Here is a 19,059-nt window from a genome sequence, read left to right as displayed (position 1 = left end):
AGGAGCAAGTGTTAATAAACCACCCAGCCGAATTTGAATGATTAAAAATATCGACAAGTTTATGAAATCAGGTAAAAATGAATTCTCAGCTCTGGGACTGTGGGGGCCTCAGCGTGTCATCGAGCCGCCCTTTAAGGACCGCCCACAAAAACTCTGAGACTGAAAACTGGTGAAAAACTGTTTTAACTCCAACATATTTCATTTATTTTGGAAGAAATTTTGGATTTGCCTTTACACGGACTTTAAAAAAAAAAAGAAAACTGCGGGTGGTTCGGGGAGTGAGGAGGCAGCGCTTAAGCTGAAAGAAAAAAAAGAAAAACTACAAAAATGGACGTCATGAGCTAATATTTAATCATTCTTGGCACCACTTTAACGATAAATGATGTGGCCATATTTCGATTATAATCTCTCTTAAAAAACGAAAAGGAGGCACAGGAATCTAAGTGCCAGAATCTAAAATGTAAAGCTTGTGGCAAGGCACTAAGTTTAAGATGCCACTTTTTCGTGAAGTATTCTCTCTTTTGTTTACATTGGCTTTAAAACAATTACAATACCTATTGCACAACTTTTATATCGTCAGCTTTCGTATGGCTTAATATATGATGCTATTTATGACTTCGCTGCTTAATGTCTTCTTAGCAAATTGTTCAAATTTTACACAAGTGATTGTTACAAGCTGGGAAACGTACATTCCTTGCAGATAGCACTCAACTAGTCCTACATTTAAATTAAGAACCTATTCTTCTTAAAGAGCATTCAATTATTCAATACAGTCAAAAAATCACCTATTAGTCTTTGGTGTGAACTCTTGGCACACAATTGTTTTAGCAGTTTGTACCTATTACTCACAAAACATGACTGACAATAATGCAAGAAGGTATGCGCTCCCTCCTTTTTCTTCTGGATGAAGGGCAAGAATCATCGTAGGCGGATTCAAATTAGCTAGCGGCTGATTTTGTTGAGGTCAGATCGGCCGTTGAGAGAAAAAAAAAAAACCCTGCGGATCACGTCCGCAGGCCGACAGAGAAATGAACTTGAATTAGTAAACATTCATCTATAAAGTATTGTACAGGTCGACAGACTGTGGTTGATGATGATGATGAAGTGTTTGTGTGATGAGTCCTTACGTTAAAAAAGACAACGGAAAAAAAGCTAGCTATACCGATTTTTGCAAAATTCCCTAAAAAGTTTGGTTTTGCTATTTTTGCTGTCAACGAGCGAAGACGATGACGGCACATTCAGTGGAATTAAAAAAACATTAGACAGAAGCAAAAAACAAAACAAAATAAAACAAGATTCACGCACACAAAGTAGAAAATTATATGAAAACTGTGAAATAATCTAGTTAAATGACACAACTTCCGCGTGGACCGGAGGAGACGAAGTAGAAGCATAAAGCAGGTGCTCTTCTTTTAAAAAAAAGGCATTCATCAGCTGGATGGCGAATAAGGAAAGCGGGATAGCACAAAAAGGGACCGCCCAGCTGAGCTTTAAATTAGCTAAATACAACAGGATAACCAATCAGGCCTTTCTAAGTGCCTCTCTCATGTGAATGAAGATTATTTTTGAAATCACAATGGAAATTCAAAACCCAAGTCTCTATATACTAACAACACCCCCATCCCTGATCCCCATGGTTCAAACAGTTTAGATAAAATACGACGCTGTAGCCAATAGTATTCATGTGATTGCAGAGCTGCTGTGAACAAAGTACTACTCTGCCGCTGCCGCACCAGAATTAAGACAGAAATTAGCACGTTTTTTTAAAATCAGCGGGACGGCGTCCGTCCGTCCATCCCAACCACTAACTCTGCAAAGTGCATCAATACTTTGGATCACCACTAAACCACCCCTCTAACAATATTAACCTCTTAAACCTTAATCTAGCTACGCCCGCATGTGTCAACACCATAAAGTAGAGGATTGACAAATGAGGAGAAAATAAAAAATTTAAAATCGTGCTCCAAAAAGTCTGCACATGACCCCGAACAAGGCAGAGAACAAAGATCACAGGTCGTCACAAAGGGCGGGACAGAACGAGAAACAAAAGAGGAAACAAACCAATAGCTCTTTCAAATTATGGAAGAAAAACCATGTCAAGATGGCTGAGATTCCTTTGTTCTTTCTGTTTGCATATTATTCAGCCTATGTAGGTTCATGTGAACAGATCCACAGCTGCTCCTAACTGTGCCGAGCCGACGGCGAGCACTCCCGTCTCTGTTAGACGCCAAGTATTAAAACCTATAGAAGCCTAGCTCAGGACAAAACAATTTACACATACGATAATTCAGTATAAGTCTGCAATCAGAGTATAGAGGAATACAAATGACTTCACTGTATGGACGTAATTCACCCATTACATGGGCGACAGCATCGGAAAAAAAGCCACGCCTTGGCCGACAGAGTGAGATCTCCAGTAGTGATGAGAGATATAAAGTGTTTTGTGGAACAAACATGAGACAGCAAAATAAAAAATATCTTGAAAGTATACAGGGCCATTTTTCTTACTCTATTCTCTATCGCCAAAAAACAAAGAAAGTAGAAAGCTAGCAAATGTAATGCACTCCTAACATAGCACCTTCTTAATAATCTATTTAACCTGGCTGACCATGAAACGTTTGACAAGGACTTTGTCCCTAATCCATACAATCAGCAAGGAATTATTCCCCTAAGTATCAAGGCTTTGTGTTGAGAGAATATTCTTTACAGGGTTTGGCAAGAAGATACTGTACATAGAAACTTAGAATGGATTTCAAAACGGTGAACACATCTGTGCGTGGTAGGTTCTTGGCTATGAGGTAGAACCTGGTGAGTTTTTTCATTTAAGTTAAAATACTGTCTGTTATGAGTATGTAGTTGCATCATGAGGTATTGAACGGATATGTCACACGAAGCTTTGCACTGGCAGAAAAATCATTCCTTGTGAGTAAGTGACCTCCTGTGGTCACATGTGCAAAAACAGGTCAGGTAAAAAGGTGATATGACTAGCATCTTACCAGAGCTTTCACATTATCAATTATTGCAACATGCCTATATAACTCTGTAAATATGTTTTTTAAAAAACATGGAAAGATAAAAAGAGAAATCAATTAGGGAGGGGTCTTGATTATTGTGACCTCCTCAAAAATAGTAAGTTGTTACTCCCTTTGCTCGAAAGAATCAAATTTCTATAAAGCACCCATTTGCTCGCTGCATTCAACATCGAAACTTTCACAAAATTTGACAGAAACCCTTTTGACGCAAGAAATGTCCATAGTGGAGGGAGCTGATTCAAAAAACGAAGAAGAAAAAAGTCCTTTAAGTTGAGTTAAAGTTAAAATAAACATTTCTTAAAGCTTCCTTAACCTGAAGCAGGACCTAAAAATCACATCTTGATGCTTGAGCCTCCTCCGGACTGCATTTTGAACTCTCCTCCATGTCGTTGGCCGGTGCCTCTTCTGCATATTGCGCCTCAAAGGCCATCCCCTCGGACGTATCCTCTTGGTCCTTCTGACCTGAGCTTCCCTCCGTCCTCTCTGGAGAGTCCACGTGATTGCTGCCCTCCGACGCCCCCATGTGCTTCTTCCTCAGGTGCTGGTTAAGGGTGCCCTGAAACGGGAAGCATTTGCCACAGATCTGACAGTGGAAGGGCTTGTTGTCCGTGTGGCCACGGATGTGGTACTCCAGCTGGTCTTTTCGTGTGTACTTCTTGCCGCAGAATTTACATACGAATGGAGTGATTCCCATGTGCAGGCGCATGTGGCGGTCCAGGCTCCCTTTCTGATTGAAGGTCTTTCCACAGTAGATGCAAATGAGTCTCTCATTGTAGGGGTACCACTGGCTCCGCAGGCTGCGCTCTCGCACGTCGTTCTCCAACCCCGCGGGGCCCCCGGGTGTCTCGCCGTCCTCCGGGCCTGGTTTGACGTGACTCAGCGCCCCTGCTGGGATGGCCAGGGGGCGCTTCGCCCTGGCTCGCCCACCTCTGTAGCCACTGAGTATGGAGCGGGAAGGACTGGAGTTGCTAAGGTTGACGAAGCATGGGGAGGACAGCCCTGAGTAAGAATAGGTAGTTGACTGGATGACAGGACCGTAAGAACCCACGCTGACAGCCAATACCTGTTCTCCATCTACCAGCTCCGTGTGGTAGCCGTCATCGCCAGCTGAGGAACTATCTGAGTAGGTGGGCCTGTCGATCTTCTCTATCTTCACATGCACGTCCGTTACTTGCCCATCTTTGCCAATCAGTTCCACTTGCTCCGTTTCTCCCTCAATGGGAGCGTCATGCTCGGACACACTATCACTACTGCCTCGGTCCGACTGGCCTTCCTCTTGCTGCTGTCGCACTCGGCCCAGGCCTTTTCCCACCAGCTCGAAGCGCGCCTCGTGTCCTGCCTGACTCTGCCGGGAGTAGTAAGGGGGGGAGATCTGGGTAGGGTTTACAAAGAGGTTGCTGTCGTTGACCCCGTTGTGGCTTCCCTGCAAGTCGTCCTTATCTGGGCTGCAGACAGTGACTGGGATACTGATCTTGGAGTGGATACTCTCAAGGATTTGGGTACACTTGTCAATGATGGCCTGCATCTGCAGAAAGCTGGCAGCGGTGAGGAAACTGATAATATCCTTGAGCTGCAGGGACATGTGACCGGTGTAGCAGAACGCAAGGAGCTGCTCGAACACCTCGGGGCTTTTGATGACCGAGATGGAAAGGCCGCTCATGGTGCTGAGAGCTGAGTGGTCACGAAAGTAGGGTGAGCTAGCTGCCAGCACGGCCTTGTGGGCGCGAAATGGCTGACCCTGAATGTGAACAATGATGTCACATAGCTTCCCTTGCAGCCGCAGCTCATTGAGCTGGGTAAGAACAGTGTTACTGAACTCCGGCACATCAAACTCGATGTAGCTGCCGTCGTCCATTTCTTGGATATGTTTCTCCAGTTTGCCGACAGCCTGATGGGAGAAGGAGAGAGAGAGAGAGAGGAGGAAGACATTAGGCTGTGAAACACTTTCCCCATTTAACAAAACACAATTGTGCTGTGTGTGTCAGACTGTAGGAGGCTGTTTAAGATGAACATTAGAGAGAGAGTACTTCATATAGTGTGTGTACATGACATAAAGGAAACTGAATGCACCACAGGAAACACTTTATCAGCTGCATGAGCAACTTTAATACAGTCTGTTGTTGTTGGTTTTCTTGGATGAAGATATTTAAATGTATCAACCGTCAGAGGTTTGATCAAACTGCTGATATCATCAAGTTACGGAAACACTTCACGCCTTTTAAACTGTGCCAGTAAACTTTCTTCCATTATATAACATGTTATAGTGTCTGATAATAAACTGTATTGTTTAAATCTTGCTTTAAATGTGAAATGTGAAATATCTGTTAACGCAGGTGCGTGTAAAATAAATGAATATTGCTGCTGTATCAGATTGTCCACACGTTGATATTGGCTTCGGCCTCGGCCTCGATAATCTGATCGGGCTCCATTGTGTTCAGGAGGGTCGGGAAACAACGCGGAAACTCACAGGCAGCCCGATTATAACGACATGCACCTTATGAAACGTTTATGACAAAAAACAAAAAGCACAAGTGTCGACTGGTAACCTCAATATTTAATCCAGTGATCCCCAACATGATCTGCATAGCACTGATCCTCACACTGTGATACGTGTCCCTCCAGAGGCATGAGGACGGATCTCTGAAATATATGTTTCTAATTAAATTAATAATTCATGCTAACAATATGCAAAAAAAATGCTTTACATGTAATATTTTCTTTCAGTATCAGCCTGCAACTTTGTCACACTCATGCACACAACACGAGCACACATCCGTGATTAGTTATGAGCTAAAATGTGACAGCAGAGTTGAAGTGAATGTTTCATGAAGTCCAAACAGGAAATATTAGAAGGAGAAGTGCAACAACAGTCAACACTGAATAATCTGCTCGTTACGAATAAACCCGCCTGGAGCTGAACAGGTTCGACCTACACTGCTGTATTTAAACGTCTGTTATATGCCAGTGTATGACAACAACCAGCATTATAAAGAGGTTGAATATATACTTTAATCCTTTGGGATTGACACCACTTTAACAGAAGATTTCATCCTTCATTTAGTAATTAATGATTATACATCTGATTAGTTAGTGCTAACAGGAAAACGAGAGAACAGATGGCAGATGTAACGACTGTAACCGACTGAACACAATGTACCAACGTACCTACACACACTAACTGAGGTGAGGCACAGCGCGGCGGTGGTATGAACGCAGCCATAAAGGTGTGCAGTATATCCCACATTTGGCAGAGAAAGAAGAAAATCTGGTTCTGCTTGGAAGGTGAGCGACGCTTTCCTGGAAAACCCTCACAAAGCCTGTGTGCGAGGCCTCCGATGGAGCCGAGCAGACGAGCGCCAGCGAGGACTCTCATGCAAACTACTTTGCAACTGCTTAATTGTGGTTATTTCTGGTGAGCGCAGCCACCTCTCCCTGCATTAGCCAGGGCATTTCTTGCAACATATCTCCAGCAGCAGCAGCAGCAGCGTAGTAGTGGCATACAATGCTTAGATAAAAATATACGGACTTGACCCGGTTGGTGAAATATTAACAGACACGAGCGCTGTCTCCTCAGCACAACATTTGGAGAGCTGCAGCTGTGAAATCAAACTATACTGTACCGACTGTGTTTATAAATGCAAATATATATCGCGTGTTGCAAAACCTTTAGTATGTGTCAGTTCTCCGGCCTCCCCCCACTCCATCTGCCTTCTCCCTTCCCTCCCTCTTGGTAGCAATTCAGCATGATCTTGTGCGCATCGAATCCCTGTCAGCACTTTGGGAACGTAAACACTTTCTCCATTCGCCAAAGCTTGCCAAGACACCTGTCCAACAAACCATATGCTCTCATCCTGGCACACACACGCGGGAGCGAGGGAGTGGGAAAGGTGTAGATGCATCGTAAAGGTGTGCATTATTTTCACTCGCACGTCACCGGCCTTCGAATACCGACTGCTCGTACGCTAAAAACTTATCAGCGAAGGCTGCCAAACAGCATATGTGCCGAATGGAGCCAAGTTGAAGGGAAGCCAAAGAATGCATGCTCAGTAGTTGAGATGAACATGCTGGGTGAGGGTCACATGCTCGGCTCACGTGGGAAAAGGAAAAAAAAAAAAGAAGAAGAAGAAAAATGTTTAAACTCAGCTCAAAAAAATTCCATCTGCAGCTCGACTTCTCTGCGTGCTAATAAAACTGACACAGCTGCTTCATGTGAGAAAGGATGCTCGACGACGTCACCCGAAAGTCACTCTAACGATAGCATGTCACACACACACACAAAAAAAGAAAGAACAATATTAGAATAAAAATCAAAGTCAGCAAGCCGGCTTCGTGTGCTGCTTTCCTCGACATCAGCAGCATTTCACCTACTTTGAAAAACAGCTTGTTGGGCAGACCGGGCCCAGAACAGAACTGCTTAACAAGCAAAGGTTGGAGGGGGGAGAGCAATTTAAAAACAGATAATAAAGAAAAACAAGACAAAAATAGAGGAGACTCTGAGAGGAGTAAAGGTATTAAGGCACAGAGGGAGCTCAGAGCGTTGGGTGTGTTCTTGGGAGTAAATGAGTGGAAAACATGAAAATGCTCATCTTTCATTTCTGCCTGCTCACATGCTGATCAGACGAACACGAGCCCGGCGTCTTAAAGATATCTTTAGTCTCGTCCCAACAACGTGTCCATTCTCAAACTTGCTCCGATACGCCACGATCGCTTAATCACATCGTCCTTGGTGACACGGAGGCATCCACAAGGACGGCTCCACGCCAGACATCCAGTGGAAAGTCGGCAGCGGTTTATCGCGTGTTTTTGTCTGCGTTAACCTTGACCGATTTAGCACATCTTGTTGTTTCTTTTTTGTGTGCTTTTAATTATCCAGGATCCCATCCCGTCCTGTCCCATAGTGTCTCTTCACCTAGAGCCACTCTGCAGTGTTGCAATTACAGTTGGCAGCGATACATTTGACGCAATGCCCTTAAACACGAGTTTTTATTGCCGCCAAATGGTAGAAAAAGAGTTCACCGCCGCTGCTGACATGCAGCAAAATCCTGCAAATGTCTCCATGTCTTCTCCAAGACAGGCAGATACCTGAGTAACAGTTTGACTCACACTAACCTTTTACCTGGTTTAACAGCAGATATCGTGGCTGTGAGTAACGAAGTAATAAAAAGCAAAAAGACGCAGCTCACATCTGCAATACTTTTTAGTTGCACAATCGCTTTTTTTACGGCTCATCCTAAACAGAAACAGGACTGTGAGGGGTTGAATGAGTGCAGAGTGCATAATAATGCATGCTCATGCAAAAGTCCTAATTGGCTGCACTGTGTTCTGACATGCCTTGGACTTAAGTTAGGCTGTACTACTATAGTTACTTAGTCTCAGACGCAATTGTCCTGCAGCAAAGTGGGACATTTGAGAGAGAGAGAGGGGGACAGATGACAGCAGTCCGTCTTTGTGATGACCTGGCTGAACTCAGGTGTCGGAATAAACTCGCCCTTTGTCCCCCCCCCTGTCATAACAGCACATTAAATGAGTTTACAGCTCTGAGGCCTTATTAAAAACAAGCTCTGCGCTAACGTTACTCATTAAAACAAAACACCAAGACACCAAACACGTCGTCATGTTTGCATTAAACTTTACTGTCAAAGCGTTTGCTGAGCGTTAGCTCCTGATGGGAGGAAGGTGGGGGGCGCTACCCTGCGGTAACGGCTAACGTTCAGCTTTTTAACCGTCACATCCACCTGATTTATTTGTTGTTGTCGTCGCCTCCACCTTTTTTTATTATTTATTATTTTTATTTAAATCGTCACCACGGCAACTTCCACACAGATTAAACATGTTTGAGGCTCTAACAGGGGGCGAGCTATCAGGCTAACTAGCCGCGCTAGCCTAGCCTAGCCTAGCCTAGCCTGAGCTAGCCTAGCTTTGAATTTAATTATATCGTTTAAAAAATTGTTTTTATTTGTTTGTTTTTTTACACACACATAATAGAGGGCTTCACCTAATTAGTACACTACACGCGTGTCAGTGTCGTGTGAGTTAAAATGTTTAAATCACGTCGAAACAAACTGACAGTTGGCTCCCGGCGGCTAGTTAGCTCGGAGCTAGGTAGCGGCTAGGTTGCTAACGTACGGTCACGGGCAGTTATTTCCACCTCCTCTCTCTCCCACCTCCTCTTACTTTCACCGTTACTAAAAAAAAAAACGCATCACGGTCACAGTGACCGAGTCCGACCACAAAGTTAAACAAAAACACAAAAAACAAACTCACCGTCTTCCAGATTAGCATAAATCGTTGTCCATTCCCCTCAGTAGTTCGCTCACACCGCAGCCAGGCCTCCCCCCCTCTGCTCCACGGTCCGTCCAGATGTGTCAGACAGTTGCTGCTGCAATTTTTGCATCAACAGGAAGTGTTCTTTTGGCTCTTTGCATTCATTCTATCAGTGTGTTTCTGCAGCAGCAGCAGCAGCCCCTCCCATGCTCATGTCAGTGTTGTGTGCGCAGACATCATGTTCTTATATATAATATATATACACACATACATTCATGCTGAACTGTGCGAGGAAATAAATGCAGAATGTTTGCACATAACTCATATCTGCTGACTGACTACACCCCATGGCCACAGCATACCACGATCAGCTTCTTCACAACACTGAATGTACTTTGCAACAATTAAAAAATATTGTATAAAAGTGTATTTTTGTGGATTTGTGTCTTCATTAGATTAGATTAGATTAGATTAGATATACTTTATTCATCCCACCACGGGGGGAATTTACTTGTAACAGCAGCAAGATAGAAAAAGAGGCCAAAACAAAAGAACAAAAACACAATAAACAGACAGAAGTATCTATAACTACACAATAAGCACACAAAAAATAAACCTTCAAAAACAGACAAGTACTGAGGAAAGATTGCAAAGAAAGTGACCATGATATAAATAATAGTATTATTGCTATTAGTATATAGAATATAGAATCTGGAAATATTAGATTAGATATACTTTATTCATCCCACCACAGGAGAAATTTACTTGTTACAGCAGCAAGATAGAAAAACAAAAGTAGAAGAGGCCAAAACAAAGAACAAAAACACAACAAACAGACAGAAGTATCTATAACTACACAATAACCATGAAAAAACAACCTTCAAAAACAAACAAGTACTGAGGATAAAAGTAGCATGATATATAAAGAGTATTGTAGTGTAAAGTGACCATAGTGTAAGAAATATTGCAAAGGAAATAATAGTATTATTGCTATAGAGTAGTGACCATAATATAAATAGTATATAGAATATAGAATCTGGAAATATTAGATTAGATATACTTTATTCATCCCACCATGGGGGGAATTTACTTGTAACAGCAGCAAGATAGAAAAACAAAAGTAGAAGAGGCCAAAACAAAAGAACAAAAACACAATAAACAGACAGAAGTATCTATAACTACACAATAACCATGAAAAAAACAAACTTCAAAAACAGACAAGAGTATTGTAATGTAAAGTGACCATAGTGTAAGTAATTTTGCAAAGAAAGTGACCATGATATAAATAATAGTATTATTGCTATAGAGTAGTGACCATAATATAATTAGTATATAGAATATAGAATCTGGAAATATTAGATTAGATATACTTTATTCATCTCACCACAGGGGGAATTTACTTGTAACAGCAGCAAGATAGAAAAACAAAAGTAGAAGAGGCCAAAACAAAAGAACAAAACACAATAAACAGACAGAAATTAAACAGACAGAAGTATCTATAACTACACAATAACCACGAAAAAAACAACCCTCAAAAACAAACAAGTACTGAGGATAAAAAGTGGCATGATATATAAAGAGTATTGTAGTGTAAAGTGACCATAGTGTAAGAAATATTGCAAAGGAAATAATAGTAGTATTGCTATAGAGTAGTGACCATAATATAAATAGTATATAGAATATAGAATCTGGAAATATTAGATTAGATATATACTTTATTCATCCCACCACGGGGAAATGTACTTGTTACAGCAGCAGAGGAAGGTATAGCATACACTACAGAATTTGAAAAAAGTAGAAAACACAATAAACAGATAGAAATATCTATAACCTACACAATAAACATGAAAAACAATCAACCAAGTACTGAGGATAAAAGTGGCATGATATATAAAAAGAGTATATATAAATGACATTCTGATGTTTTTAATTAAATTTTCTTCTCTTTTTAATTTTTTATTTCTATTGCTATTGCTTGTCTTAATGTCAAATGTTTTTCCTTGCCTCTGTAAAGCACTATGAATTGCCTTGTGTACGAATTGTGCTATACAAATAAACTTGCCTTGCCTTGCCTTGCCTATTGTAATGTACAATGACCATAGTGTAAGAAAATATTGCAAGCAAAGTGACCATGATACAAATAATAAATATTATTGCAAGAGCACAGCTGGAATATTTATTTCCAGCTATGCATCTGTGCAGCTGACCCCTTTCCAAACACACAAGATCGAGTCTTTACTAATAAGTTTAAACCTTTTGATGGTATAAACCCTCGCTAATTGAGGGGATTTGATTAGATTATCACCAAGAAGCAATCACAACTGTGCACACTGAGATTTGTCACTGTAACAGCCTCTTGCACTGATCAGATTATAAGCTTCATTAGACACATTTTGGTTCAGTTTGCTGTGTTCAACAACAGCTTTTTTGTTGTGGTTTGAGTGGCATATTGTGTTGATTTATGAACTTAACAGAGTTTATGTCAAACTAAAAGTTAAGTCAAACTGATGTCATTCAGTTCTGCGTGGATACCACAAAGGGGCGCCAGAGACTAAATTGATGAGCAGACATCAACTTTGCTGCCCCTCCTTTCACTCTGATGCACAACTCTCATAAGGAAATATGTTATTCACCAATCAGATGGCATCGTACCATAAATAAGATTATGAATTATGAAACTTAAGCGGCTGATGAAAACATGTACCTGCTTGTGTTCATTTAATTTTTTGATGTATATCATCTATGCATATTAATTTGCATCTTGATTGGGTATTGGCAAATGATCAAAACATTGGAAACCCTGCAGGATTTAATGAGGAACTTTATCAGAAAGTATTTCCTCGGAGAAAAATATTCCTGATCGTCTGCACAGTATTCCCATTAATCCAATAAATAAATAAACATACAGAAAAAACACAATGGAAAATATTGCAAGTCTAACCTTCATGCAGGATGTTTACAAAACAGAACTTGAATGTAGCTTAAAAAAGTTTGGCTGTGAGCCAGTGTAGACAGAGATCAGCAAAAATTTGTTTAATCTTGTAATGTAAATCGTAATGTAATCACCCTTAAGTATACTGTAGAGCTTTGGATATTATAATTAGGAACCTGCAGCAAGTGTTATTATTTAGAGGTGTAAGCTGGCCTTATAGTATTGTGTATTTAATGACCTGTTTTATTTAATTAATTAAGTATATTTGTGACCCCAGCCTGAGGTTAAAGTTCATGGCCATGTCTGACTGAATTTTAGCTGCTCGTGGACGCTGTGCAGGTTTTTGTTTGCCTGTTTCAGTTGGTAAAAAAAAAAGCACAGGTAAACTCCTGTCTGCCGTCTACTGTTAGGACTAACGTGAAATGAATGTGAGCTGTGTGTGTGTTTCTTTTTTTTTTTCTTTAACTGAGTGTGAGTGACGGGTTGGCAGCTCAGGTGAATATCTGACCTAATCTGTGTGCAGGTGGGTGATCAACGTAGAGAAAGGAATCGCTTTGTCATTGCACGTGCTTCTTGTTAAACAAATCACTCCTCTATTCTCCGCCGTGATTTTTTTTTTCCTCCTCCTCTCCTCTCCTCTTTTTTTTTTCAGGAGATTGATGCACAACCGAAGGTGCAGCCAAGGTATGGTGATTAGAGATGGTTTTGTTGATCCGCAGGAATGATCAGGGTATTGATAACATTTCAAACAAACTCATAATCAAAGGGTTTCCTGTTGAAGTTGTAATCTTTTCTGAAATGGGGCTTTGTTAGCTCAGTGTCATTTGGTTGACCAGGAATTATTTGGCGGTAAGCTAATGGGGCTGGTTTTGAGTGGTGCAGCGCCAGGGATCGTATAGGGGCTCCAGGTGGTGTGGCCTGGGGCTCTGATGTGCTGCTCCTTTTTAATCCCAGATGACATTGCAAAATCCCCAAACCCTCTGCCCCCCTTGTATAAGACTGTATAGGAGCAGAGACCAGATGATTTGTTTAAAGAGCACATATCATGTATCAAACTGGAGGAATAAGGAGTTCCACTGTTTTATGCTAAGCCCAAGACCATAGGTTATGCCTAATATGAAAGATAGGTATTTACTCTTTTTCTGAAAAGGACATTTGTGTGATCATGGTCCAACAACACCGGCCATTTTTAAAAATATCCGACCCATTTGTGCCATCAAATGCAATTATTCCAACAAACCCCATCATATTTGAGCCTCTTTATGGGTAAATGTGTTTTATTTCTATACGAAAAGCCATTAAACTACCCCATCGCAGTCAACAAATACCACTCTAATCGCAGTTTGTTTGGTAATGTCGAATAAGTAGCCCAATTTTTAAGCTTAACATGAATAACACATTGTTTTCTATGTGTGCCAAGAGTCCCAGAATACCTTGGCTGTCAGTGCTGTGGAGAACAATGGTCTCCCAGTGCTCCTGTCCAGAAATAGTCTATAGCTCACTGATGGAGAACATATTTCCCAATAGCAGGTGTCTGAGTCAGTCAGTGCCTGATCCTCACCATGACTGTAAATGAAAGGGCCAGCTCGTCCAGGTGCGGGAGCACCTCTTTGGCCCTCTCAGGTTTCTTCCTTGATGGAGGAGGTTTTTGTGGAAGAATGAACAAGAGAGATATTGACATTAAAGTATGTTTATTACTATTAAAAAGCATATACATCATTCTTTTTTTTTTAGGGGGTATGTAATATTCTACATGAAGCTATAAATTTACTCTCAGAGGCCAGACGCATGCAGGTATCTTATCTGTGTAGACTGACAGCCTGTTATTAATATAAGTGTTCTCATTCTTCAGTCCGTGCCTCGTATTAAACAAACAACATGCCTCAGAATCCTTTTGTGTTTTTCTAAGTGCGCTTTTGAAGCAAACACAGCATAAGCTTATGAAATATTTATACACCACGATGATAGTCAGTTTGACATATCTTCATTTCATTTTAAAAATCAGCTGGACTCCAACCAAAGCCATTGAAGACGAAACCCCGAAAGCTGCAGGAGAGTTTCACCAGTAAGTACAATAATCACTTGCATTGCGAGGATAATGAGCTCTCAGATGTGTCATATATTTGCCTGAGAAATTAAGCCAATTTGTGGAAATGGTGGCCTGGGGTTGAGGGAATACAGAGTGGCTTGTAAAGATGAGTGATATCTGGCACAGCATGAAGAGAATGAGAGGTGTGCTGCCTGGTGCTTAGCTCAAATGAAAGCTCTGATTAGTGGAGCAAAGATCAAAATGACAGAGCGGTGGAGGCTTCAGCTGGGCCTTTGTTATTGATAAGTCTGTCATCTCTGCTGATATTGGAGCAGTAATGGCAGCTGATGATTAGGCCACTCCTGAGCTATTAACTACATTTCTTATCCTTTTACTGGGGCCCAAGAGAGCCTGTTTGGGAGACAAAGGAGTCCTTTATGAGGCTGGCTTCTTAAACGGCGTCCACCTGACCTAAAAGGCACAACTGTTACTGTCTTTCTGCCAGGCCAAAGAAGTCAGGGACGAGATACATGTCAGAGGTCGCGGTGTGCTGCTGTTTGAAATGAAGGGGTTCTGAGTGAGTAAGCTGCTGAAAGACGGCTGCAGGAAAATTACAGAAAATTGGCTGTTTTGTCAACATTTCATCAAAAGATTTACAGAAAGCTGACCCTGACCCTTTCTCTCCCCCTCTTTCACGAGGCTAAGGAGATTGGGTGGGTCGGAATTGACTGACAAACAAATCTCTTCTTTATTTCTTTCTCGCTTTCTCTTTCCCTCTCTAGAAGTGATATTCAATATGATCTCTTTTTAATGATCCTAAGTGGCTGAAATTACATATCCTCAACACATATTGTTGGGGTTGTTTTAGTCTGATTCCAGGGCATACAAAGGGCATAAAAAGCAATTATCGGAATGTTTCAATTCTCCGGCGAGAAGAATAATGTGGCAACCATTATGTGTTATTATACCACAGAGTACATAGATCCAGTAATTTCAATATTTATCTGTTTATATAAGTGTACAGTGTGACAGCGTTACGGCGCTTAACATGTGTGACCCAGGATAGATAAGAAATCAGCTTGCTAGTGTGCTCGAAATCAGTGATTAACAACTAGGGAGTACTTCTGCAGGTGTGAGGACGAACACTGGAAGATTGTGTTGAAGCCCGACCAATGTGGAGGGAAAAATAAATTAAATTACGACTTGATTAAAAAATGTATCCAACACTTGATCACTAAATGTTGCGATTACGGTTGCGTGAAAAGTGCCTAACCCTACAAGACAGCAAAGAGTACAGATGCTGTGGTCAAACATTTTCATTATAGATTGATATAGATTTTTACAGCAAAATATTCAGACTTCTGTCCCAAGCTGAGCAAATAAAATCTGCTGAAGCCAAACCCAGGTTTTTCATTTCAAACGACAAACACAGTCTTTATGCTGAGTCATGGATGACAGGGTGAAATAGATAGATAGACGTAGCCAAATGAATAAAGTGTTCAAACAGTTCATTAAAAATAACAGACTGCCAATAGGAAGCAGTTCAAATAAGTAAGAGATAAATGGTTGAAACAGCCGAATAGTAATGGATAAAAGCGAAAAGTGACCTATTGGTTGGTAATTAATTAGAAATAATGGACAACTGGCAGAAATAATTAAACATAAGAGATAAATGGTTGCAACTGTTAGCTAAAAGCAACAGACACATGCTTCCACGTCTCCAAACAGTTTGTACAAAGTTTTATATGATTACATGATTACAGGATCAGGTTTAAAACCAATTTAAATGAACATGTTTGGAACGTGACAGGTGGTGTCACTGAAAAGTACTCGAGCACATTTGACAGGACTGCCTGTGGGAAGTACGCCTGACTAAAAAAAAAAAAAAAAAAGAGGTTGGGAACTGCTGAGCTAGATTGCATACAAGCTTGTTTGTTCCATCTTCAGCTCCGAGCTTTGTCTCTGACCTCAGCTCTGTCCGCTCCCCGCCTTTGGTATTCCCCTACAAAGGCCAACAGGAATCCTAGGCTTGTTGATTTAGCCCCCAGTGGCCGGAGGCAAAGCATCTTTCATTAACGTCTAAAACCTCAGGAATGAGATACTGGCCTCACGATAAGATCTGGTAATGCAGTAACATGGAATTATGGAAGAAGAAAATTGCCATTTTGTATATAAGCACCTGTGATCTCCCGTGAAAGCCCCCTGTTCCCCGGGTTGGGTCAGTCCCAGGAGAGGCGAGGGTCCTGGAACCCAATCCATCCTTGCAAGAGGAGAGATTTTTAAGGCCTGGAGCAATGGAAGGTGCTGCTGTCTGTGGAAGGTTAGAGTACCAAGACAGTGATCCTGTGTGCCTGCCAGAGAGAAAATCATCTCCTACCCCACAGGAGAGACACCCCCCCCTCGCCTGTTACTAGTTCTGTTTGTGGTCAGCAAATGCTTTAAGGTCAATACAAAGCATTTATGAGACACTCCAGAGGTATTGTCACAGTACTTTATCAGTTTGCCAGTAAGTGTGGACAAATCAGAGAGCTGCTGTGAGAATATGGGAGTTCTTGTTTCCTCCATTGCTCTTGGAAAAGTATGTCAGCCTCGCCACTTTTAGAAAGGTGTTTCTTTATCCGAGCCTCTGTGGAGAGGACACGTCAGGAACAATAGATTTATGTGGCATTTCTGACATTTTGAAGAAGTTGGATACCCTTTTACTCGTGCGCTGAGGTCAAATTCAGAGTCCTCCAGAGCCTGGAAAATTCAGGTGTTCTGCTTGCAGCAAACAGCCTGAAGAGAAGAAGAAGAAAAAAAAAATCCCCCTTCACCATCCCTGAGCCTCCTTCATCCTGTAGTCTCAGGCGAAAGCTGTTCACATGGCACACGCAATGATGAAGTTTCCAATATCTACAATCTTGGCATGTATTGGTCATTTACACATCATTGTATCAAAGAACTATCTATTGGGAGCTAAGCCAACGATTTTCATCCAAACCGGGGGTCCTTCAGGGATTTCACAGAGAAAGGTTTATCTGATTTTCCCAGGCTTTCCATATGCGTAACCACAACCTTACGCTTGCATGGCCGGTTGTCAACTCATTGCCATTGTTGGCACGGTGAGACACATCAACTAGAAAGAGAAGAGGCTTGGAAAGAAGGAAGAGAAAAGTCTTATTGTGGCAGAACTGATGTGTTTTTGTCTCCTCTGGATAGTTTCTTCATCACCTCTTTAAATTTTAAAGCGTTTGGCACGCAGCCTGTGGCAGGTTCTCTTGAGGAAGCCGCAAAGCAATGAGGGTCAACGGTGCCATAAATCTTCCACTGTCCACTGTGGAATCAGACATGGACACTTGAGATATGCATATTTAATAGAATGTCCATGTCGGTGTGACTTGAATGTCTAAGTCGAGCCCATTTTAAATAAAAGGGAACTGTTGCTATAGATGCTAACAAAGCTGTTTATCCGCCCGGGGATCCGCATTGCCGAGGGGGTCTTTATTGTGTTTTTCCTATGATGCAGAGTGGATAACACGCATGAAACGCCACATAAGTCCTGCCTTGGGTTTTTTTTTTGAAAAGCCTGAGGGGGAAGAGAGCCGGCAGCCATGTTTTTGTACCTCATTCCAGAGCAATGCAATAAGTGACATAACTTTGGCCTTAACATAAGAACGAGACTCGCACTCCAAAGACGAGCTTTCCTCTAACCCCGGTGCTAGATCTAGAAGAGTTCAGCTATAAAAGCTGAATAACTTGGGGCCAAAACAGAGCAGGTGTTCACTTCTTTATAATCAAGTAAAAAGCCTGCCATGCAACATATGAAGGACTCGATCACGTAGCTTTATTTCATGACAACTACATTAAATAATCTTTTACAGTTCAGACAGCTGTCTAGTTGTCGATGAGATAAAACAATCGTTTCTCTGTACCAGAGCCTAAAACTAAGTCTAAGTAGAGAAAAAAAAACTCTCCAGCATATATAATGTAAATAGTTTCTGGCAACAGAGAGGGGTATAAGTTCAAGACAATATTTGGAGGCTAGGAGACTGACAGTAATTCAATTAGACAGGAATCCTCACCCGTTCTGTGGGTCAGAGTTATCCATGTTAATCAGTAGAGACCGGGGACATATAAGCTGCTGGTTTCCTGCTGGGGCTCCTCTGTCTGACTGTGCACTGTTACCACGCTTTGCATTTTATATTAAAACATGTGTCAATACAAACTAAACTATTAAGAATTACTAGTTAAACCAGTAACCAGTCAAAGGATAGTGAAGAAGTAACCTGGCTTTAATGTTACTATTATTAGTGACTTTTTAATAAAATAAAAATACACTTACGTGAATGTTGATTCATAAACTGAACACGTGCTGACTCGTAGTAGCGGGAGAAGAGCAGGTGTAAATGATCAAATTAATGAGGGTGCTTGCTATAGTGCACGCTGGCTCACTATCACGGCTCACTGGGACACTTGAACTGAACCGAGCCGTTGTTAATGTTATTAGTAACACCTGTGCTTTTCCTGCAAAGTCAAAGAGGCCGCCTGATTCTTTGTGCTTTGGAATATTTTGACATTTTATTTAATTATCTTCTCCTTAGAAATACAGAAGATGTGGATTACATGGATCTGTGACGAGAATCGCCATCATATTTGTTATTGACTTAACTTTGAATTATATATGTGAGGAAAATCAATATAGACGTGCAAATGAATGCAATGGTGATTAAAGGGCAGGTTCATAATTCTTCATGTCAGTCTTTAATCAATACTCACATGTCTCCTGTGTGCTTTGAAACATTATTAACACTAGTCCTTTTTTA

General features: G+C 41.3%; 1 protein-coding gene across 1 annotated transcript; it reads right to left on the bottom strand.

Moving 5' to 3' along the window:
* Positions 1–1,139: 1,139 nt before the first annotated feature.
* zbtb34 (zinc finger and BTB domain containing 34) lies at positions 1,140–9,545 on the bottom strand. Its single transcript, XM_010737917.3, has 2 exons — positions 9,297–9,545; positions 1,140–4,920 (listed from the first exon to the last, which is right to left on the bottom strand). Exons 1-2 carry the CDS (start codon positions 9,312–9,314, stop codon positions 3,358–3,360), a joined length of 1,581 nt encoding a protein of 526 aa, XP_010736219.2. The 5' UTR covers positions 9,315–9,545; the 3' UTR covers positions 1,140–3,357.
* Positions 9,546–19,059: the final 9,514 nt, after the last annotated feature.

The sequence above is a fragment of the Larimichthys crocea genome, chromosome III, assembly GCF_000972845.2.
Source record: "Larimichthys crocea isolate SSNF chromosome III, L_crocea_2.0, whole genome shotgun sequence".
In the NCBI taxonomy this organism is placed as follows: Eukaryota; Metazoa; Chordata; class Actinopteri; family Sciaenidae; genus Larimichthys; species Larimichthys crocea.
The sequence above is the reverse complement of the archived record's forward strand: the minus strand, read 5'-3'. Positions and strand labels throughout refer to the sequence as shown.